Raw genomic sequence first — 19,544 nt, 5'->3', positions numbered from 1 at the left:
CGTACATATATATTTTTCTCTATGTTGTAGATATATTTTTATTAGATTACTAGGCTTTTGTGGTAGTTACATTTTTAGGAACTACGTTTTCACTCCTCCTTCCTTCTACTAATTCTTAAAGACTGTTGTCCTAAATTTTACAGTTGTTGCTGTCTTACTTAGGTTTTTTTTTTTTTTTTAATAAAAAGAGGTCAAATTCGTAACCTTTTATATCCTGCATTGTTTGTATATTGATGTACTGTTTGTGTATATGTATTTTTGCTTTATTGTATATTTTGATTATATTACTGCATTTTGTAGCATTTTTTTTTACTTTGTTTCTTTCTTTCTTTTAAAAATAGAATACAATTATTAATGTGCACACTTACTTGAATTTGATGATAAAGTTGATTCTTAAAGTCTTAAAGTATTTGCTGTCTTATATGAACTGATACTAGGAGGAAAAAATCCTGACCTACTTAAGGAGTTTAACTTCTGTGATGTGCCCACGGCCTAAGGCATAATCATTTTAGCAGATGCAGCAGATTTTGTATGTAGGTAGTTTATATGTAGGTTGTGACGTTTGTGGTACTGTAGGCTGGTAAAAAGTACAAAAATTCATTGTAGCAATTTTGAAAGTTATTCAACTATCCTGCTAATTAAAAATAATGATATAACCCTTCATCATTTATTATTACTAGGGATGAAAAAGAAGAGACATAAAAAACGATCACCGGTGGAAAAGTAGACCCTGAATCCTCTCCTAGATGAAATCACGAAGGAAGAAACGTCCTTTAAATCTTAAATGATGACATGTGGAGTTAAATTAATATTATACTATCACATTTTGATAAAAACCCAAAGTATGTTGTCCAAGAATTACTTCCAACTTCCACCCGGTGAGAGTAAACAGAAAGCTCGAGATTAATCCTCCCACTTCCGGACGGTCAGTTTATTGTCTCCATGACTACAGTGTCAAAACGACGTCGTTGAAGCGGCCGTCCGCATGTAAAATTAGCTGTAAAAATACTCAATTGTTTGACTAAATACAGAAAATGTGCGCATCTGTGACTAACACGTTTACCAAGAAGAATGATGCTGGTACAGCTGTTTTGCGTGAACGGGCTTATGACTACTTGTACGGTGAGTAAGCTTTGAACTAACTAGCACAGCTAACGAACACACCAATGAGCACGGCTAATAGCTGAACTTAGCTGCCTCGGTTGCCATCACCTGAACTGTTCCTTCACAGATCCGGTTCACACAGTGTCATCGGAGGCAGACCACACCAAGGCCAATTTCAAGGCCTTTGCGTCCAGGTCTCGAATAGTAAGTCGTATCTATACTTTATTTCAAATTTATTACATTTTAAATAAAAGATAAGTTGATTTAAAATGCTGTCATTATTATATAATAGTTTATTTTAATTTTAATTTAAACCTGTAGTATACAGAGCATTTATCTTGTATTGTAATAATGTATATTTTCTTCCACCTTTTGAATGTAATATAGAGGGGCTTTTTTGTCTCTTTTGTTTAACTAAAAATTAAATGTGAAATGCACTCTTTAACATTGTTTCTGTCTTCTTCGCTCAGAGGAGAATACCAGAGTTTGCATCCATGTTTAGTGACAACCCACGCTATACTGTTAAAGTAGACCCTGCAGTCCCGCAGCCGGCCTTTACTGATCTTCAGTGGCGAGGCCACACAGAACAGCGCAAAGAGGCCCTGCAGCAGCTGGCTGGGTAACACAACATGCACATGAAGCCTTAGTTACTAAGTTGCTTCATTTTAAGATGTAGTCTTTCTCTCATTACAGACAAAATAAATAAAACAAATAAAGTAATTTTTTAATGTCTCTATTATATATTATAAATGATAAAATATGTATATATTACATCTTGATTATCTTCTTGACAGGATTTCTCCAAACGCTCAAACATGGCTGAAAACCGAGGAGTGCCGTGTAACCGGAGCAGATTTCTGCAAATACTTTAAACGGTTTGACTAGCCAGTTGAGAATCTGATTGTTTGTTCTGTTTTTCCTAACACAACAAACTAAAGATAACTGCCATACTGCCCCACTTATGTAGATGTCAGTATAGTCTATGACATAGTATTTCACTTTGTTCCCTTTAGCCCTCTCATTCCCTTTGGGCAGCAGATACCTCCTAGTGTGATTTATGCTTTGCTGAGGTGAGGTTCTTTGCATTACTTTGTTGTGCAGCTGTTTATGCTGTGCTATTTTTTCTGGAAGTATGTCTGTTTTTTGTGTCACCTTAGAGAAGACTTTATAACGTCTGATGCTGAGCAACAACCCACCCACTTCACTGTTGGGGTCCAGACAGACTACAGGGAAAGTGAAACACAGACAGACCCATACAGCCCCGAGTATGTGATTCAGCCCGGGACTACTCCCTCAGAGCTCCTGCAGATGGCAGCTTTGACTTGGGGTATAGGCGTGTTTATTGTGTTCTTTATCTGTTATATGAACCGTGATGGTACACTCATAAGCAACTTTATTAGATCTTGGCAGTATAATTATCTTGCTCTCTTCTCTCCATCCTATTTTTTTTTTTTTTACTTACTAAACATAATTTATAATGCATCTGTGCTGGCTAACCTGTGCATAAGAAACTCACTGAGAAACAAATAGTTGCAAAAACAAATAGTTGACATCAACAGGTTCATCATCCACAAGTCACAGTTAGTACAGGAAGAAAGTACAAGTAAAATACATACAACCCACGCTGATCTTGAGTGGGAGGGATAACTGAAACTCCACTTTCTATTAGTGTAAAGATGTTTAACTGCACATTTAATCACTGAGATGTCTTAATATAAGATGAAGAAGTTCAATTTCAACAGCATGTCTCAGTTTTTCTAAATGATAAATGTGGAAATTACAGAAAGGAAAATTCTGGAAGCTCACTTCCCACACTGCCCTGTATTTATAAAACAAGATAAAGATTTTGTTCATTGATTAAAATCTATTTTTAAACTAAAATTTATATAGTGGACAGTAAAAAAAGAAACTTTTCTGTTATTTAATTGTTAATTTGATAGATTACTTGGTTACTTAATTACTTGGTTACTTGAATACTTAGGTGTAGTATAAATGGCTGTGAGGGAGGTATTTATCAGCAGGAAAAGCTCTAAAACATGAATGAAAATACCCTTAAAAGTCCCAAAATTGATGCACTCCTTCATATTTTCCAAAGCGGGCTGGATTGGATCTTTGCCAGGCCAATATCGGCCCCCGGGCCTTATATTTGACACCCCTATCATAAGGCAAATGCATAAATAAAGTTGAGCTTTGCTTCACAAGATAGAACCATGTCTTAAACATATTCGTGGAACCTTTTGTAGTCTGTCTGCTTTACCATAACACTGCTAACATTTGTCACTGCACAATTGATCAATATGCCTATAAGTGACTATATCATATTTTAAAACTGAGAAATTTTATTGTCTCAGTTCTCAAGTTTGTGCCTTGGGTCCAGAGTGCCTTATCCCCACAAATTCCCCCGACAAGTGTAATTGGTGCAGTTTGTTTGTCTGTCTGCTGTAAATGTTTGTTATCAAGCATCCACAGTTCATCACTGCTAGTGCCCAAGGTCAAAGCTGAGCTTGGAAAAAAATTATAGAAGCCGTATCTAGTAATATATCATGTAAAAGGGTTTGGAGAGAACTGTACAATGCACTTCTTCATTTTTCAATACGATGGCCTACGACATCACAACTAGTTTCACAAGATCTCACACTGCATGAATATATCTTAAATCTTAAGACATTTCTGCTACAATCATATGGGTAAAGATAATAAAATACACAAGTTTTGCATATAATGCTTCAAGGTCAAAGGTCAGGGTCACATAAATTAGATTATAAACATGCTCTTTAAAACATTATTTTTTCATTACATTATATGACTTCCCAATGTCACAAAAAGATGAACGTCCTACACTAGATTTCCATATTAACAATATTGACATCAGCATAAAGTATCAGTGTTAGTATAGCCCAGGGGTCGGCAACCTGTGGCAGAGGTTCGGGACCATAAGTCTTATTGTAAACATATCACGGCAGACCCGACGATGTTTCCATGAACATGCTTTTCAGCATCTCTTTATTGACCACTTTTCACACACAGTTGCTGTACGCATACAGCCGGCTGTAGCTTTTCAGCTCACAGCCCAACAACACAACAGCAGAGAGAGCACAGACTTTAAGGCGGCGAGGCGTGATTGCGGGTGCCGCTCAGGTGTGTCCGACTCCCCTGCAGCGGCGCTGCAGACCACGCCCCACCACACACATTAACCAGGTAAAATACATATTTAGGCAGAATTTTGCAAATATCTATTTTTTTTTTTAGCAGCATAGTGCGTATTTTTCCAATTACTTTTTAAAAGTCAGGTCAAGGCTTCAAAAGCCCAAGGGCGATATAACGGTGGCGGATCACAACAGTTTTTGTTTGCTACATGGATCATTTTAGTTCAGCTGGGTGTCTTTCCTTTTGTTATATTTCTTTAAGAGTTCAAAATGTGTTAATTACATAAATAAAATGTAACTTTCTCTGTAGCACTTCATGGATTTCATAAGCAACACACCTTAGTTGCTCTGTGGATTCTTTTAAAAAGCAGTTAAAAACTTTTCTGTTCAAACAAGCCTTTTGTTGATCTACGTATTTTATATTCTTTACATTATTTACATTTGATCTTTTACATTGTGTATAATGTCTATTGATTGTATTGTTTATTTTAATATTGTGTACAGCGCTTTGTGACTGCCTGTCTGTGAAAAGCGCTTAATAAATAAACTTTACTTACTAACTTTAGTTGTTCACACAAAGCATAAAGGTAAAAAAAAACAATATATACAGTGTTATCTTCATTTTAGATTTCAAAAAGTATTTGCGGCTCCCAGTGTTTTCTTTTGCGTGGAAACCGGGTCCAAGTGGCTCTTTGGGTGTAAAAGGTTGCTGACCCCTGGTATAGCCCTTGCCATGTTGGGGACGTTGCACTCTCTGACTCCTCTTATTCTTAAATTGTTGCTCGCACTGTTTATATAACCTGTCACGTTACTGATTAGCTCAGTTGTGTGATGGTACTAAAGGGATTTTTTAAATAATTTAAATCCTTTTTAAGTGTGTTAGTTGTCCCAGCTATTTTAAAATGTTTTTCTAGTATCAAGTTATAAAGTAAGATACTTTTTTTAAGTATGAAGCGTCTCAGTGTCAATGCTTGATATTTTATCTTTTACTACACTTAGCACAAATAGTACAAGTAGTTTGGTTGATTATTTCTTAGTTGTGGCAATGCTTCATGGCAATACCTCTTACACAGTTAAAGCCTGTTTATTTCCCTTAAATGTTGCCACGTTTGTAAGGAAAATGGATTTCTAGGTTAAGTAGCAGATTTGACTATGTGGGTTGCTCGCTTGAAAAACTTTCCAAATTGACTCTGCCTATGGCGAGCAGCTTATTCTGCTACTGACTCAGTAGCACATGGAAAAATGTGTCTGTGTGGGCTCTCAGGTCATGGTACTCCAAGGAGCTTGAAAGGAAAGCGACTAGACATCTTTCATGAAGACGTTTCACCTCTCATCCAAGAGGCTTCTTCAGTTCTAAAACTAAAAGGTTTCGTATTGTGTCACTTTGTACGTTCCTCACAATTTCCCATCATTACCCCCTCCCCTTCGCTGCACCCCTGCACTGTTCTGTTTTTAATGGCCCCCGTATGGCCACCCTTGTGAAAAAAATTCTTGAGGTGCCCCTGGTCACAGGTACTGAAAGCCTAGTGGGGATTGTCCCTTAAGAGCATAATGTGTGTCATCACATGAGCCCGAGGTGTGATAAAAGGCATGTGATGTTACCCCCAGAGGTTTCTGATGAAAACACCGTAAGAACTTGTCTCACCCTATCATGTGACCTATTGAGGTCAGCTGACGCAATATATGAGTGGGGGTTGAGGCGTCTGGGAAGCCACTCCCTCTGTTCAATGATGGTTGTTCACAGTAGATGGCCTCTTTTACTCCTCTTTCAAACAATCTATGTTCTCAGTCCAAAATGTGAACATTGGCATCCTTGAAAGAGTGACCTTTAACTTTTAGGTGCAGATGTACAGCCCAGTGTTGTCCTTTCGAGGTGGCTCTTCTATGTTGTTTCTTGCTTTTATTTATTGAGTAGCCTCCTAAGAACAGCTTTAACTTTTTTTTTGTCATTTCCTGCATCTTTGGCACTAGAAGAAGCCACCCAAACACATGAGATATCATGAGATATCATTGGAAAGACCAGGATGTCCTCTACTGAGCACATGAGGACTTCGTAGGGTAGCTCAAATTAGTCAAAAGACACAGACCACAAACAAATGTCGTGACAGAGAACATAAATGAATAGGGTGGGTCTCAGGAGACTAGAGGTCCACCTATTCCTCACTGCATTGCACAGCATACACTTTATTGCTTAGCTTGTGTTTACGAGTTTTGTCCTTGGGATGAACCAGTTTTTGTCTGAGGGTGTGTCTGGGTTTGCAGTTCACTGGGATGTCATGCTTGGAGAAGATTCTTCTTTGTTACAAAAAATGCAAATTTTCCTTACTTTTGCGTCAAGTTTATTTTTAGGCAAATATAGGCTATGATTGCAATCTGTATATATTTACATTTTAAGCTGTGTTGCTTTTTTGTGACAGGGTTGCATAATTAGTTTTTTTTCTGAATGAAAATTCCTCAGGTCACGGTCTGCCTGCAGGCCTTGCAGAAGTGGAAATGATACAGCGTGCCCGTGCCAAGCGAGCTTGGGAGGCCAGTCTTCCTCCACTGAGTGACCTGAGCCAGCTCGACAAGAGGAGGCGTTTAATGGAAGAGATGGAGGCCAAAGAGTGGGCTTTCAGAGAAGGCGAAATCGAGAAGTGAGTGATAGTGCACCTGAAATGCTAATCTAACTGGAAAACACACTAATAGGGATGCAACCTACTGCTTAAAGTGATGGTGATGCACTGTTTGGCACAGATTTAAACTTCATCATGTATTGATTGCTTCACACCTTCATTGTTTCAGTTCACTCCTGTCACTCTGATAAGGAGCAGTTGTGTTTTGTGTTTTTATCGTACATTTTCTCTGCTAGGTTGCAAGAGGCTCGTTTAGAGGTGCTAAAGGACCTTCTGAGGCAGAGAGATGAGGCTCAGAAAGATGTCACAAATGACAGACTGAACCAGATATATTCTAAGCACCAGGAAGACAGGGAGACCAAGCTAAACAAAATACACGCTGACTACAACAGGTGTAAGACGTCCAGCCCTCAAATGTTAAGTATATTATTTAATATCTTGTCTCACTCCTTGGCAACTGCCTCTGTTTTTCTTTTCTTATTTTTGTCTGCAGCACTGAGAAAATTAGAAGCTAAGAGGAAAAATGTGGAGGGGAAGCTAGAACGGTGTGTCATAGCCTCTCAGACGTATGTCCCCAGGATCCACATTGGCATTTTTCCCAACAGGAACATCAACAGCATGCTGTCAACAAGACGCTACTTAGACACATATGAAGGTTTGAACCTGAATGCTGTTGCAGAAGTAAAAATTTTGTATGTAATTTCCAGTATAACACACACAGATAATTTCATAAATTCATTGTTAAGATCATTTTTAATTCTTTGTTAGGTTTAGAAGAACTAGAGGCGCAACTCAGTGCTTCAGTACTGAAGTCAAAGAGAGAAAGAACAAAACCCAAAGTCTCCGAGGATGTGATGAAGCCTCCTGAGAGCAGAGCTGTGCAGTTGCTGAAGAAATACAAGGTAAGGCAGAACAGAAAGTATAGATGTTCATTAAAGTGGATCTACGTTGCTCAGGTCCAATGCAATATTTATTACTACTGGAGTAGTTTTGCATAATTGACAGTTTAAAATAACTCTTACTTATCATAAGCTGGGCTCTGGCGATTCACCCACTGAAACAAGCTTAAGTCAACACTTCTGATTGGCTATCTCATGGAGACACAAGGTTTGAACTGCAGGTCAATGGTGCTTCTGTGCACCTGTTATGACCACAGTAAAGATCTCTGCTCTCATTAACATCAGGCAGAGCCAAGAGCAGAAGAAATTGTGAGAAACCAGGCAGGAATCTGAAGCCTGAGCTTTTGGCTCATGTATATACAGCAACGTCATTATTTGACATTTTAGCCATTTTGTTTGATGCAAGATCCACTTGAAGTATATCTTTGAAGTTTTAGATGCATACATACTGGCACTTCTGGCTCCACAGAATCTGAAGCAGAAGCAGGATGACCACGCATCTTTGAGGACTTTACGTTTTCTTCTCAGAAAGGAGACGCCTGTTCCTCATCCTGTCACTCCCACAGTGGAAACACCACCTGAAGTCAGTTAATTATTCTGACTGTTACTGAGACTTCCTTTGTAAATATTACATTTATTGTATTAATATTTCTCTATTTTTTAGGGGGAAGAAGAGAAAGAACTTGCTGTAATCTTCTTGCAGAAACTATTGCGAGGACGAAGGATCCAGTATGAGGTCCACCTGTGTTTCATTCCTACATAAATGTTTCAGTCTTGCTCAGTTTTTGAGCACTTATCTTTTTACTTTTATCTCCGCTGTTCTAAAGATGTTTAAGGGCAAGGAGAAACATCAGGATCTCATCCAGGAACTGAGGACTGTCCATGCCCTGAAGAGGGAAGAGCAGGAGCTACAGAAGGCAGACAAAGAGCACGTCATGATGCTGAATAAACAAAGAGACAAACGCAGACTTGAGGTGAAACACACGGACCTGACCACGTGGACAAAAATGTACTAAATCCAAACAACCTTTATACCCGTTCTCTCCATCTTTTCAGATTTTTCAACAGGAAGCGCATCAAGCCGGAGTAGTAGGAGCGGAACTAGAACAAGTGTTTGACACATTGTCCAAGGAGCTGATTCGTCTCCAGGATGAGCGAAGGATCCACGCCTTTACACTGCTGGCTGAGAGAGACCGTCGGATGCGAGAGGCCGAGGAGAGTGGAAGGAGGCAGGTAGAGGAGCGAAGACGCAAAGAGGAAGACGAGATCTTCAGAGAAGTATGTGCACATGTCATTGTTCTGTTGTAAAAGGGTAACAGAGATCAGTAACAATGAGGTAACAAAGCATTTGCAGTCAGAGCACCAACTCTTTGGAACAAGCTGAGTCACTGAGCTCTAAATCGCTTCTTAAAACATACTTATTTTTCTATTTTTCAGTCAATTATTGTACTTATTATTACCATTTTAAGGTGTGTGAGTTTGTGGGTTCCCTTCACTTCTTGTCACAGGTGGTACAGGTACATCAGGAGACTGTGGACATGTATTTAGAAGACATCATCTTGGGGACCATTGAGCACATAGCCGACCAGCAGGCGCGGGAGGAGATCCACAAGAGAGCAAAGGAGGTCAACGACATCGCATATGCCGTTGAGGAAAGGTAACAAGCACCTTCGAATATCTGTCGCTGCTTGGTGTTAAGGAATTGTAACACTAACAAACATCGCTTTTGTGTGCGAGTAGCCAGGATAATCTTCAGTCGGAGGAGATTGTGTCTGAGCTGGTGTACAGCTTCCTTATCCCGGAGGTAAAGAAGATCGGTGTCAGGGAAAGAGGTTTGTAGCAAGAATTAGAAACACACGAAAATGCATTAAATGACTTAGTAGTAAAAGATAAATGCCCTTTGTTTTTAAAATAGAAATTAAAATGACTTATTGGAGTGTTGATGGAGTGATTAAGTTAAAGGTAAATCCTTTCCTAATTTTTTCTGACCTTGCATTTTCAGTGCACCAGAAGCAGCATAGACACTTACAGGCAGCTCGGAACATCATTCAAGGGACTTCAAATGCTCCTGAGCTCCTGAACAGTACTCTGGAAGCGTCAAAATTTACCTGTCCTGGTATAAAAGCGTCCTGTCAAGTCCTGGAAGAGACAATGAGCCAGCCGCTGCAGGGGAAGGAAGCAGAGCAGCACGATGCTCAAACTGAGTAAAAGAGAGGACTAGAATATTAAAAGTGTTCTGCATTGCAATCTATAATGTCTAAAAGTTGTTGTGATATTATTAAAGTGATGGTTTAATAATCATTCTGGGTTGTTGTTTTTTTTTACTCTAAGCAGTAATTAATTTAATTTAATTTGACATGAAATATTTGAAGAAGTCTTTCTGCTTTTACTCCACCACGTTTTGGGAACAAATGTTGTGTTTTATGCGGTAGATGATGTATTTGAACCCTTTGAAGCATAGGCATGAATTAATTGCCAGAAATTATATATTTTATTTATTTATTTTGAAAAAGGGAATTATTGAACCTTGTGATGAATTTTAAAAAAATCTTTATTATTGTAGGTGTTTTAATTTATGTCATATTTGCTGCATCTGTTTTTTAATTTATTTATATTTAGCTATGTATTTCTTTAAAATGCATTGTGCAATTTTTTTCAGGTTTTGATGGGAAAATCACTCTGATGATGATGAAGCCTCAAAAACGAATTCAAACGTGATAATCCAGGGTTTGTTTTTTGTTTGTTTTTGATTGATTGGATTATTACAGATTAAGATACCCAGCAACACACAAGCAATTAAAATAATCGCAGCTCAACATTAAATGGTGCCATTTTCCATAATGACTTTTGGTACTTATTATATATTTTGATTTTACAACGTGCAGCATGAAGACTCTTAAACAGGATTATAACTTGCATTAAAAGTTAATTTTTTTCACGTCTCCACAATTATTCAACGAAAAATTATGTTTCATCACTTTTGCAAGAAAATCGTGTCCTTTTTTTCTGTGCTGATTCCATTTCCGATTAAATATTTGGATTCGTCCTGTGCCACTCCATCCTGGAAACGCCCCTGCGTCCGTGATCCGCGTCTACGAAGTACGACATCAGTAGGCGGTGCTGGATTTTACACAGTTTCTTCGGCTGCAGCCGTTGTAGTTGTGGCAAACTGCCAGTATTAAACATTAAGCTGGTTGAAAGCTTGCACGACGACCTGTTAACGATTCTCTCCCCTGTTGGTCATGCTCAAAATTCCCCCTGATTAAGCGAAGTGAGGCGGGCACCTGTGGACCACGCACAGCTGTTTTGACATCTGGAATCATCAGGTGAGTGATTTGAATGACCTAAGTCAGACATTTAACCAGGTAAAGGAAGGAAAAGAGTTTACTTTATGACAACCTGTGTGGACATGTGCACACCTGTTAGACAGGTCAGGCTGCAGTTACAAATCTGCCTGCCTGCAGGGTGGGAGTAAAGTAGGAGCACTCCCAAACAAGCATGTTTTACACGCTGCTTCAGTGGAGTGTGTGGAGTTGTGTATGCTTTAAAGAAGCACAACCACTTACATTAAAGTTGTGATTTCAGTGTGTCAGTAATTCGGAGGGATTTGAGTGTTAAAATTAAAAAAGTTGCATTAAGCATTGTTTACTGGCAGAAAATACCTGAAATGTATGTTGCTAAATCATTAATCAACAGTAGCCTGAGAACCTTCACAGACAGTAGCCTGTGCTTGTTTTTTTTGTGCAACTTACCGTTTTTCCACTGGAAAGTATTTAAAAAAAATTGAAGAGTCCACATTGTTCATTGCACTTGAACATTGTGAGCTGTTCTGTGCACTTCAGAAAATTGCTCTTGCTCTTTGATGAAAATCAAGGTGATCTCCTACTGTGACCATTTAGCCACAATGAATAGGGGGTTGTAATAGACGTAAATGACTCCACAAGGAGCCTTTAGTCATATCCAGGTATGCGTCACTGCTGGAAGAAAATGGTTCAGCCACAGTATTGTGGTCATATCCTTTCATTTAAGAGTATCATAGCAGAATAGAATATACAGTGTGTATCCTGTACATTAACTGTGACGTAGTAGTGCTGATAGTAGTTAAACCTAAGCCTGATCTCACAGGGAACCTTTCCATTTCTTACTGAATCAATCTTGCCCAGAACAGATGTGAAGGCAGTGACGCCAGACTAATCTGATTATCTCTCTGGTGAGAATGAGCGAGAAGGAGAGAGTGCAGATCATCAGTGAAGTGCTCGCAAGGCAGAATAAAGAGGATGAGGAGGAGAAGCTGACAGATGATGAGGAGCCCAGAGTGTGTGGTGTCTGTGGAGATCTGGCTAATGGTTACCACTTCAATGCCTTGACCTGTGAAGGCTGCAAGGGCTTCTTCAGGTAAAGCTCTTCAACATTTAATAACATCATGAATCAAGCAATACATGGCTGTTTAAGGGCTTTTAGAAAACAAATAGTCCAGCTTTTATGTTTGCGGTATCTAGAGTTTCTCTCATGTTTTTAATTATATTTAGAAAATGTTTTGTCATGAAAAGAATCCCTTGTGAATGTCAAATGACAAATTAGTGATTTTCCTTCCGAGGAGCCAGACTTTCTTGTAATCTTTTAAAGTGGTCTTGAGTAATAGTTCTCCAGTCTTCCAGAAGGTCTTCCAAAAATTTTCTTTTGACATTTGCTGCTTTCTCAGTCATTTTCACTCACTCAGTTTTTGTACCTGATGAGCATAAAAGGCTCCTGGTTGAACTCAAACCAGTGTTTTGTCCATACATAGCTAATAACTTAGTTCATCTAATAAGAAATATTAGATGAAAATTTGGCATATCTCAGCAGTGTGTCAATGTTCACGTCATTTTGTTGGCTGCTTATATTGTACATTTTTAATATCATATAAAGTGAAACCACATTTCGGATCTTTTTTTTCATGCCCAAAAAGTACTTTTTAAGTAGTATTTATAAATTAATTTGAATTCAGTTCACCTGAATTCAGCACCTCTGTACTTTTAGCACCTTGTCAGCCAAATAAACAGACACGCGATAGTGAGGACCGGATATACACACATACACACAAGCACATTCTCTATACTACATTTATACATATACAACATCTTGCATAGTATCTATATACATAGATATATACATAGATACAGTGACTATCTTGCTTTCATAGGCTCAAAATGTGAAATAAGCTCGACACCGTCTGCTCTGCAATCTGAAGGCCACCTCAGTTCACTGTGATCTGAGTAACCATGAAGTTGTAGGAGGTTGTAGGATGTTGAATTGTATTCTTTCTGTGGCACATGCAGGTTTCAGAAGACTAGATTGTGACTTGTTGACCTAGTTAGGACTGGTGTAGTTGTGTTCTGAAAAAGTTGAACTCTTTTACTAGGAAGGCTCACAAACAGGAAATGACAGTGGTCTAGTCCGCTCGTGATAAATGAAAACATGATTTACTCTGAGTCAGAAGCTTGTTATGTTTGAAATGTGTTGTAACTACGTAACAGATATGACTATTAACTTTAACACTAATCACATTTTCAGTTTTCCTCACATTCAGCTGTAAAACGTTTAAAATTATCTGACCTTTTGATTAGAGAGTTTATACAACGAGAAGCTCAAGATGTCTGTCAGATAGGAAGCTGTGTGTCATCAATGTGTTATCATCATCATCAATCACTGGGAGCCCAAATACTAGAGTTTTGTAGTATTGAAGTTAACCATTTATTTTAATGGCTTTTATTTTGATTTTTAATTGAACATTATTATACTGTTCACCATATATGCTCTCTGAACTTTCTCATTTAGAAGTGTGCTCAGTTTTGTTTATTATTTGACTTCTTTAGGCCAAAGTATTCTTTATTTAAACCTCACTTTGCTGCCACCAAAGCTCTCTCTGTCCCTGTTATTCAGATGTGCTGCTGTCGGTGAGCTGAGTGGTCAGATAACATTCAATTTCTGGCATAAAAGGTGGTGTCAGTGTGATATTCTCATCTACTTTGGTTCTTAATTTGACCTTCTCTAATTTCAACACCTTCACAAATTAAATCCACACAGTGCACACAGTACAGACAGTTCATTAGGTACAGGTTGCTAGTACCAGGGTGGTCTCCTTTTGCCTTCAGAACTGATTTATTTCTTGGTGGTATAGATTTAACAAGGTGCTGGAAAAATTCCCCAGATATTTTGGTCCATTTTGACATGATAGCATCACACAGTTACTGCACATCCATGATCTCCCAGACCAGCTCATCCCAAAGGTGCTCTATTTTACTGAGAGCTTTTTATTGAGGGCATTTGATTACAGGGAACTTGTTGTCATGTTTAGGAAACCAGGTTGAGATGATTTGAGTTTTATGATATGGTGCATTGTCCTGTTGGAAGCAGCCATCAGAAGATGGGTGCACTGTGGACATGGTCAGGCACATTACTCAGGTAGGCTGTCATGTTTAAATGATGCTCAGTTGGTACTAAGGGCCCCAAAGTGTGCCAAGAATATATCTTCCACCCCATTACACCACCACTACCAGCCTAAATGGAGTGGAGATCCATGCATTCATGTTGTTTACACCAAATTCTGACCCTATCAAACAAATGTTGCGGCAGAACTTGAGACTGCACATGTGTTGTGCAATTTCAGTAAACTTGTGACTCATTAGATATTTGCATTAACAAGCAGTTAAACCTAAGGCATGAAGCTGTTATTTTGTGAGTGGATGTTTTTCATTTCAGACGTAACATAAAGAGGTCAAACCAGCTCCGCTGTCTATTCCTGAATAAATGTGTTATAACGAAAAACAGCCGCCGGTCTTGTCAAGCCTGCCGCATGCGCAAATGTCAGGCCATTGGCATGTGCAAAGACAGTAAGTAACATCTAAAGGCTTTTATACTTAATGTTTAAGTCACTGTAGAAAGTGTGTGGTATTATAAAAGGTGCACCCATCAGTTTCTAGAATGCTTGTTATCATTTTGCATGTTTACATCATGTCATACAATAAATTGATGCACATAATTTTCATGCCTTGAGAAGAAATTATGAATCAGATCAGGTTGTTTTATGCTGACATGCTTGACATAGTAAATGCTTGTATTTTTGTGCTTGTTCAGTGGTCATGTCTGATGAAAAGGTGCAGGAGAGGAGGGTCCAAATCAAGAAGAATAAGATGCTTAACTCCCCAGTGGAGCTTTCATTCCAACAAGAAAAACGTATTCAGGAACTGCTCTTTGGTCACCGCAGCACATTCGACTCAGCATTTTCCCGCTTCAGCAGCTTCAGGGTGTGTGAGTGAATGCATGCAGTTTCAGCTCTTCATCATCATCTTTGTTTTAACTTGTGTAATTGATCTTTGATTTTTTTCAGCCTATGGACCGAAACATCCTTCCTGTGAATACGCACAAGCAGACGGCAAGCAAGCTCTTTAACCCTCTGACCGAGTGCCCTAGAAACGGCTGCAGCACTGCGAGTAAATCTACCACCGAGCCCACATCATCGCCATCTGCCACCTCATGCTCTTCATCCTCCTCCTGTTTCCACAGTTCCATTAAAAAACAAGAACACCACATACGGAATGACGCTGAAAACAGATGTGTTTTCACTGCTCTTCCGCATGTGGCCGACCTCACGACTTACATGATCCAGAACGTCATTAGCTTTTCCAAAAGTCTCCAAGACTTCCGGTAAATGTGTACATTAACGAATATTTATATTCAGTCGGCACGTTTTCGACACTTGATGTCAAACTGGTTTCTTACAGGTCTCTTACCATGGGAGACCAAATATCTCTGCTGAAGGGAGCTACGTTTGAAATAATGCAGATCCGCTTCAACATGGTGTTCAACTCAAAAACGAGCACATGGGAATGTGGCCATATTACATACTGCATAGATGACGCTGTACGAGGTAAGACTTCTTACAGTTGGATGGATTAGATTAGATTAGATTAGATTAGATTAGATTAGATTAGATTAGATTAGATTAAATTAGATTAGATTAGATTAGGTGAAGTCAGACTGTCACTTAGAGTGGCCACTTTCCTGAACACTTGTGACAAAGCATCATTTAAAGAGAGATTTAAATTTTTTTTCTGAACAGCTCTTAAAACATGGATATTTTAACAAGTCAGTCAGTGGGACTTGACCTCCAGACCTGAAAAATGAGACCCATGCACAAGTGGCAAAAACTGCAGTTCCTCTAGGTGCCACTTGAGGCTGGCTCAAAAAGCAAGTCAGTTTCCAGACTCCCACGTTAAAACTGCCAACCAGTTTAGCAAGTTTACAACCTGGTACAAAAAAAGTTTTGGCTTCTGTGGATAGTTTCCTGCTTCATGTGTTCTGAGGTGAGAGGTTTTAACCACTCACTCACCTTAATAGTTGAGTTTGTTGAGTTGATTGATACCTGTCCTGGCAGTGGTAGGTGTCTGCTAGGCTTGATACTACTTGCAGTAGCTAATTGTGATGTTGTATCATCTGGAGCATTTTTAATAGTTTATCTGACAATTATTATGGCTTGCTGTGTGTTTCAAACCATCCCAGAAGAGAAGAGCATGTCCTGGATAATCCTCCTTTCTGACATGTAAATTAGAAAAGTTGAACTTCATGTTTTATACAATATGGCCTAAAATGAGCAACTGACTCTACACACTCAGGAAAATCCAATGTTAGGCTTATTGGTGAATCTAAATAGGTGTGAATGGTTGTTGCTCTCTGTCTGTTAGCCTTGCGATGTTTGGTGTAACCGTCCACTATTTCATTGGCACCTGGTATAGGCTGCAGCCCCGGGGTGAGCCTGAGTTGGATAAGCATGATGAATGAATGAAGCCTCAAGTGGTCATTAGAGGAACTGCAGTTTAGTTTTTGACACTTGTTTTCTTCATTTGTCTCTACATTTGACGCTGCTTACCAGAGGATAGTGGAGGATTAGGCCTAATTAGCTCCTTAATCATCCGCTGTGTTAGCAATCTCGAGGTGCTCTTTGGTGCTGGCAAAGACTGCAGCGCTGTATGAAAGCTTTTGCTGAAAAAAGTGTGACAGTGAGTGGCTGTGCAGTTTAAAATGCTGACGTACTCCAAAGAGTGTGAGAAACTGCAAATGTAGGTGCAAATTCTTAGAGTTCTCACTGTTCATAGAGATGGACTTAGTGCTTATAACCAAGTCAATATCCAAAAATACAAAGTGCATTCAGTAATGGAGACAATTATGGTCTGTTGTTGATTGAATTGGAGTAACTCTGAGGTGTGTGTTGTCTGAGGACTCAAAGTAACGTCCCTGATCACAAATTCTGCACACCTGATTAAATAACATGTAACGTGTACTGAATGACCTTTGCCCCCGCAAAATGTTTTTTCACTTGATGAACACGTTGAGTCATTATTCTCTGATCTCGCTAGTTTTTTTGCTTTTAAACTATATGTAACGTTGCAAACTGTTATTAAACAGGAGTAAAATGAACAAAGAGAAATTTGACGCTCCTAACCTGCATACACATGTTGCACTTTTATTTTTGAAGCAGTCAGACAACAGTCAGTCAGTAACATGTCCAGTCTGTTATCACTCTTGTCACATGTTCTCACACGGTGGTGTAATATGACTCCTTAAGAAACACTCACTGCAATGCTGTCAAACTGGTTTTTACTTCTTTCGATCCAAAGTGCTTCACAAACGCGCTGTCTGAAGGTTTCCTTTTACTATTAGACAAACAGCTCTTAGGAATAAGGAATTCACACTGAGCACTAGGTGAAAGTTGAGATTACAGGGAATACAGCTCTGTTTAATTTTCAAGGTGCTGACCTGCAGTTTTCACACTGGATAAGGTGTGCAGCTACAAATATCCATCACAAAGGTGTTTGCTCTTCATGCTACTTTACTTGCGAGTTAACTGCTTAGACTGACCTATAAGTAGGTCACACAGAGAACAAACACTAAAAATAGCACTTCCTTGTTTGTTTTTTTTTTGTTTTTTTTTAAAGGAATGAAAATACACATAAACCATAAATGACATTTGAACTACAGGGGTCTTTGGTATAAATGCTTTTATAAATACTTTGTATTTTGTTTATAATCTGTTAGATATTATTTTTTTGGGACTGGTGCAATCTGTCTGGCAAAGCCAAGTGGAATAATTGTACCTTTATTTCATCCACAACAACAGAAATCAGTATAAAATGATGTCTGACTCATTCCAGTCAACACACCAAGGATATCCCGACTATTCCGCTGGCTTTTAGTTGTCTTTATTGGTGCAAATTCCTTTCACCGTTTCAGTGCTCCTAGGCTAACAGCATGTCAGTTACATTTATAAGCCTTGTGTGTTGGAAAAACTGTAGGGAAGTTGTGGCAAATCACCACCCCTGCTTTTTTTAGAACTTGTGCAAAAATAGTTTTGCAAGAATGTCTGGAAAATCCTGCAGCATGTTCTTGGAGCGCATATCTGACTGGCATACGTGTTTTGTGTATTTGCTGAATATTTACTGTGTAGCTGGTAGTTTTGAGCTCATCATTCTCCCTGATTTTTTTTCCTTCCTAATTGTGGATAATTCTGCATGAATGAGCTTTTAGATTGTGGTTTGCCTGTACATGTGTTGCACATTTTCACACATAAATCCCTGCCAGAATCACCTTGATGGTAGCTCACTCGAAAGTGGGAACTAAACATATCCATTTGAATCCGTGTCTGGGAGTGTGGAGAAAAGTGGGAACAGATCAGACCTCAGTGGCCCTCAGACCGTCACTGTCCTTCCGTATCTGTCCTGCTCCTGACCCGTTTTCCTGTGTTTTCCAGCGGGATTTCAGCCATGTCTGCTGGAGCCTCTGTTCAGATTTCACCACACCCTGCGCACACTGGGCCTACAGGAGGAAGAATACGTTCTCATGCAAGCCATGTCTCTGTTTTCTCCAGGTGATGGTCGTTCTTCAGCAGTTCATCCCAGTCCTTGCCAGGACCAAATCAGTAATTAACCAACCCTGTAAATATTTAAACCCTACAAACAGTGTGCATTTGTACCCAGCCCAAAATAAAAATGCATTCTCAGATTTCCCTCAGGGCGAAGTGGCTTCAAATTAAAAGAAATTTGTTTTTTACTTGATTTGCCAGACCGTCCAGGCGTGCAGCAGCACAGCTTGATTGACAAAGTTCATGAAAACTTGGCGCTGACACTAAAAACCTGGATTGACTGCAAGAGAACAGGTCCAGAGAAACAGTGAGTGAAATGTCAAATTCTCGCCCCTTTCCAGTCAGTGTGAAATGTTTTTACATACTGCAGTTATTGACTTTTCTATTGTATTTCAGCCTGCTGTATCCCAAAGTGATAGCCTGCTTTACAGAGATGAGAACAATGACTGAGGAATACAGCAAACAGATTCTACAGATCCAGGACATCCAGCCTGACACCATCAGTCCTCTCATAATGGAGATGGTCAGTAAAGGCTCCTGTAATGACTTATGAAGAGTGTGCTGTACATGAGCAGCACAAGCACTGTTAATGGGGACGCTTAAATGAAAGTATCCTATTGTTATTTTACATGTGTCAAAAGAGTGAAGACTGGACTCGGGAGACAGACACTATCTCTACTTTTAAGATTAGGCTTAAAACTTTTGGTTTATATAGTTAGGGCTGGACCAGGTGACCCTGAATCCTCCCTTAGTTATGCTGCAATAGACGTAGGCTGCCAGGGATTCCCATGATGCATTGAGTTTTTCCTTTCCAGTCACCTTTCTCACTCACTATGTGTTAATAGACCTCTCTGCATCGAATCATATCTGTTATTAATCTCTG

General features: G+C 39.2%; 2 protein-coding genes across 4 annotated transcripts; both read left to right on the top strand.

The window, feature by feature from the left end:
* The first annotated feature begins 935 nt into the window (after positions 1 to 935).
* cfap91 (cilia and flagella associated protein 91) lies at positions 936 to 10,065 on the top strand. The gene is made up of 17 exons (XM_040005666.1): positions 936 to 1,122; positions 1,232 to 1,308; positions 1,575 to 1,723; positions 1,899 to 1,979; positions 2,118 to 2,174; positions 2,262 to 2,431; positions 6,709 to 6,886; positions 7,102 to 7,259; positions 7,359 to 7,520; positions 7,634 to 7,767; positions 8,234 to 8,347; positions 8,429 to 8,500; positions 8,592 to 8,738; positions 8,821 to 9,042; positions 9,273 to 9,421; positions 9,505 to 9,596; positions 9,767 to 10,065. The coding sequence occupies exons 1-17, from the start codon at positions 1,035 to 1,037 to the stop codon at positions 9,970 to 9,972; spliced, it is 2,256 nt and encodes a 751-aa protein (XP_039861600.1). The 5' UTR covers positions 936 to 1,034; the 3' UTR covers positions 9,973 to 10,065.
* A 665-nt stretch (positions 10,066 to 10,730) lies between these two features.
* Positions 10,731 to 19,415, top strand: nr1i2 (nuclear receptor subfamily 1, group I, member 2). Of its 3 annotated transcripts, none has more exons than XM_040005837.1 (9): positions 10,886 to 11,090; positions 11,928 to 12,159; positions 14,506 to 14,636; positions 14,881 to 15,050; positions 15,134 to 15,450; positions 15,528 to 15,673; positions 18,551 to 18,667; positions 18,863 to 18,968; positions 19,058 to 19,415. In XM_040005837.1, exons 2-9 carry the CDS (start codon positions 11,981 to 11,983, stop codon positions 19,212 to 19,214), a joined length of 1,323 nt encoding a protein of 440 aa, XP_039861771.1. In that variant the 5' UTR covers positions 10,886 to 11,090; positions 11,928 to 11,980; the 3' UTR covers positions 19,215 to 19,415. The 3 variants fall into 3 exon arrangements, with proteins under 3 accessions (XP_039861773.1, XP_039861771.1, XP_039861770.1); XM_040005836.1 differs by having other exon boundaries at positions 10,889 to 11,090; positions 11,933 to 12,159; XM_040005839.1 differs by lacking the exon at positions 19,058 to 19,415 and having other exon boundaries at positions 10,731 to 11,090; positions 11,933 to 12,159; positions 18,551 to 18,734.
* Positions 19,416 to 19,544: the final 129 nt, after the last annotated feature.

Source organism: Simochromis diagramma, unplaced genomic scaffold (genome assembly GCF_900408965.1).
Source record: "Simochromis diagramma unplaced genomic scaffold, fSimDia1.1 OVJJ01000501.1, whole genome shotgun sequence".
NCBI lineage: Eukaryota > Metazoa > Chordata > Actinopteri > Cichliformes > Cichlidae > Simochromis > Simochromis diagramma.
This window is presented reverse-complemented; position numbering and strand designations above follow the sequence as displayed.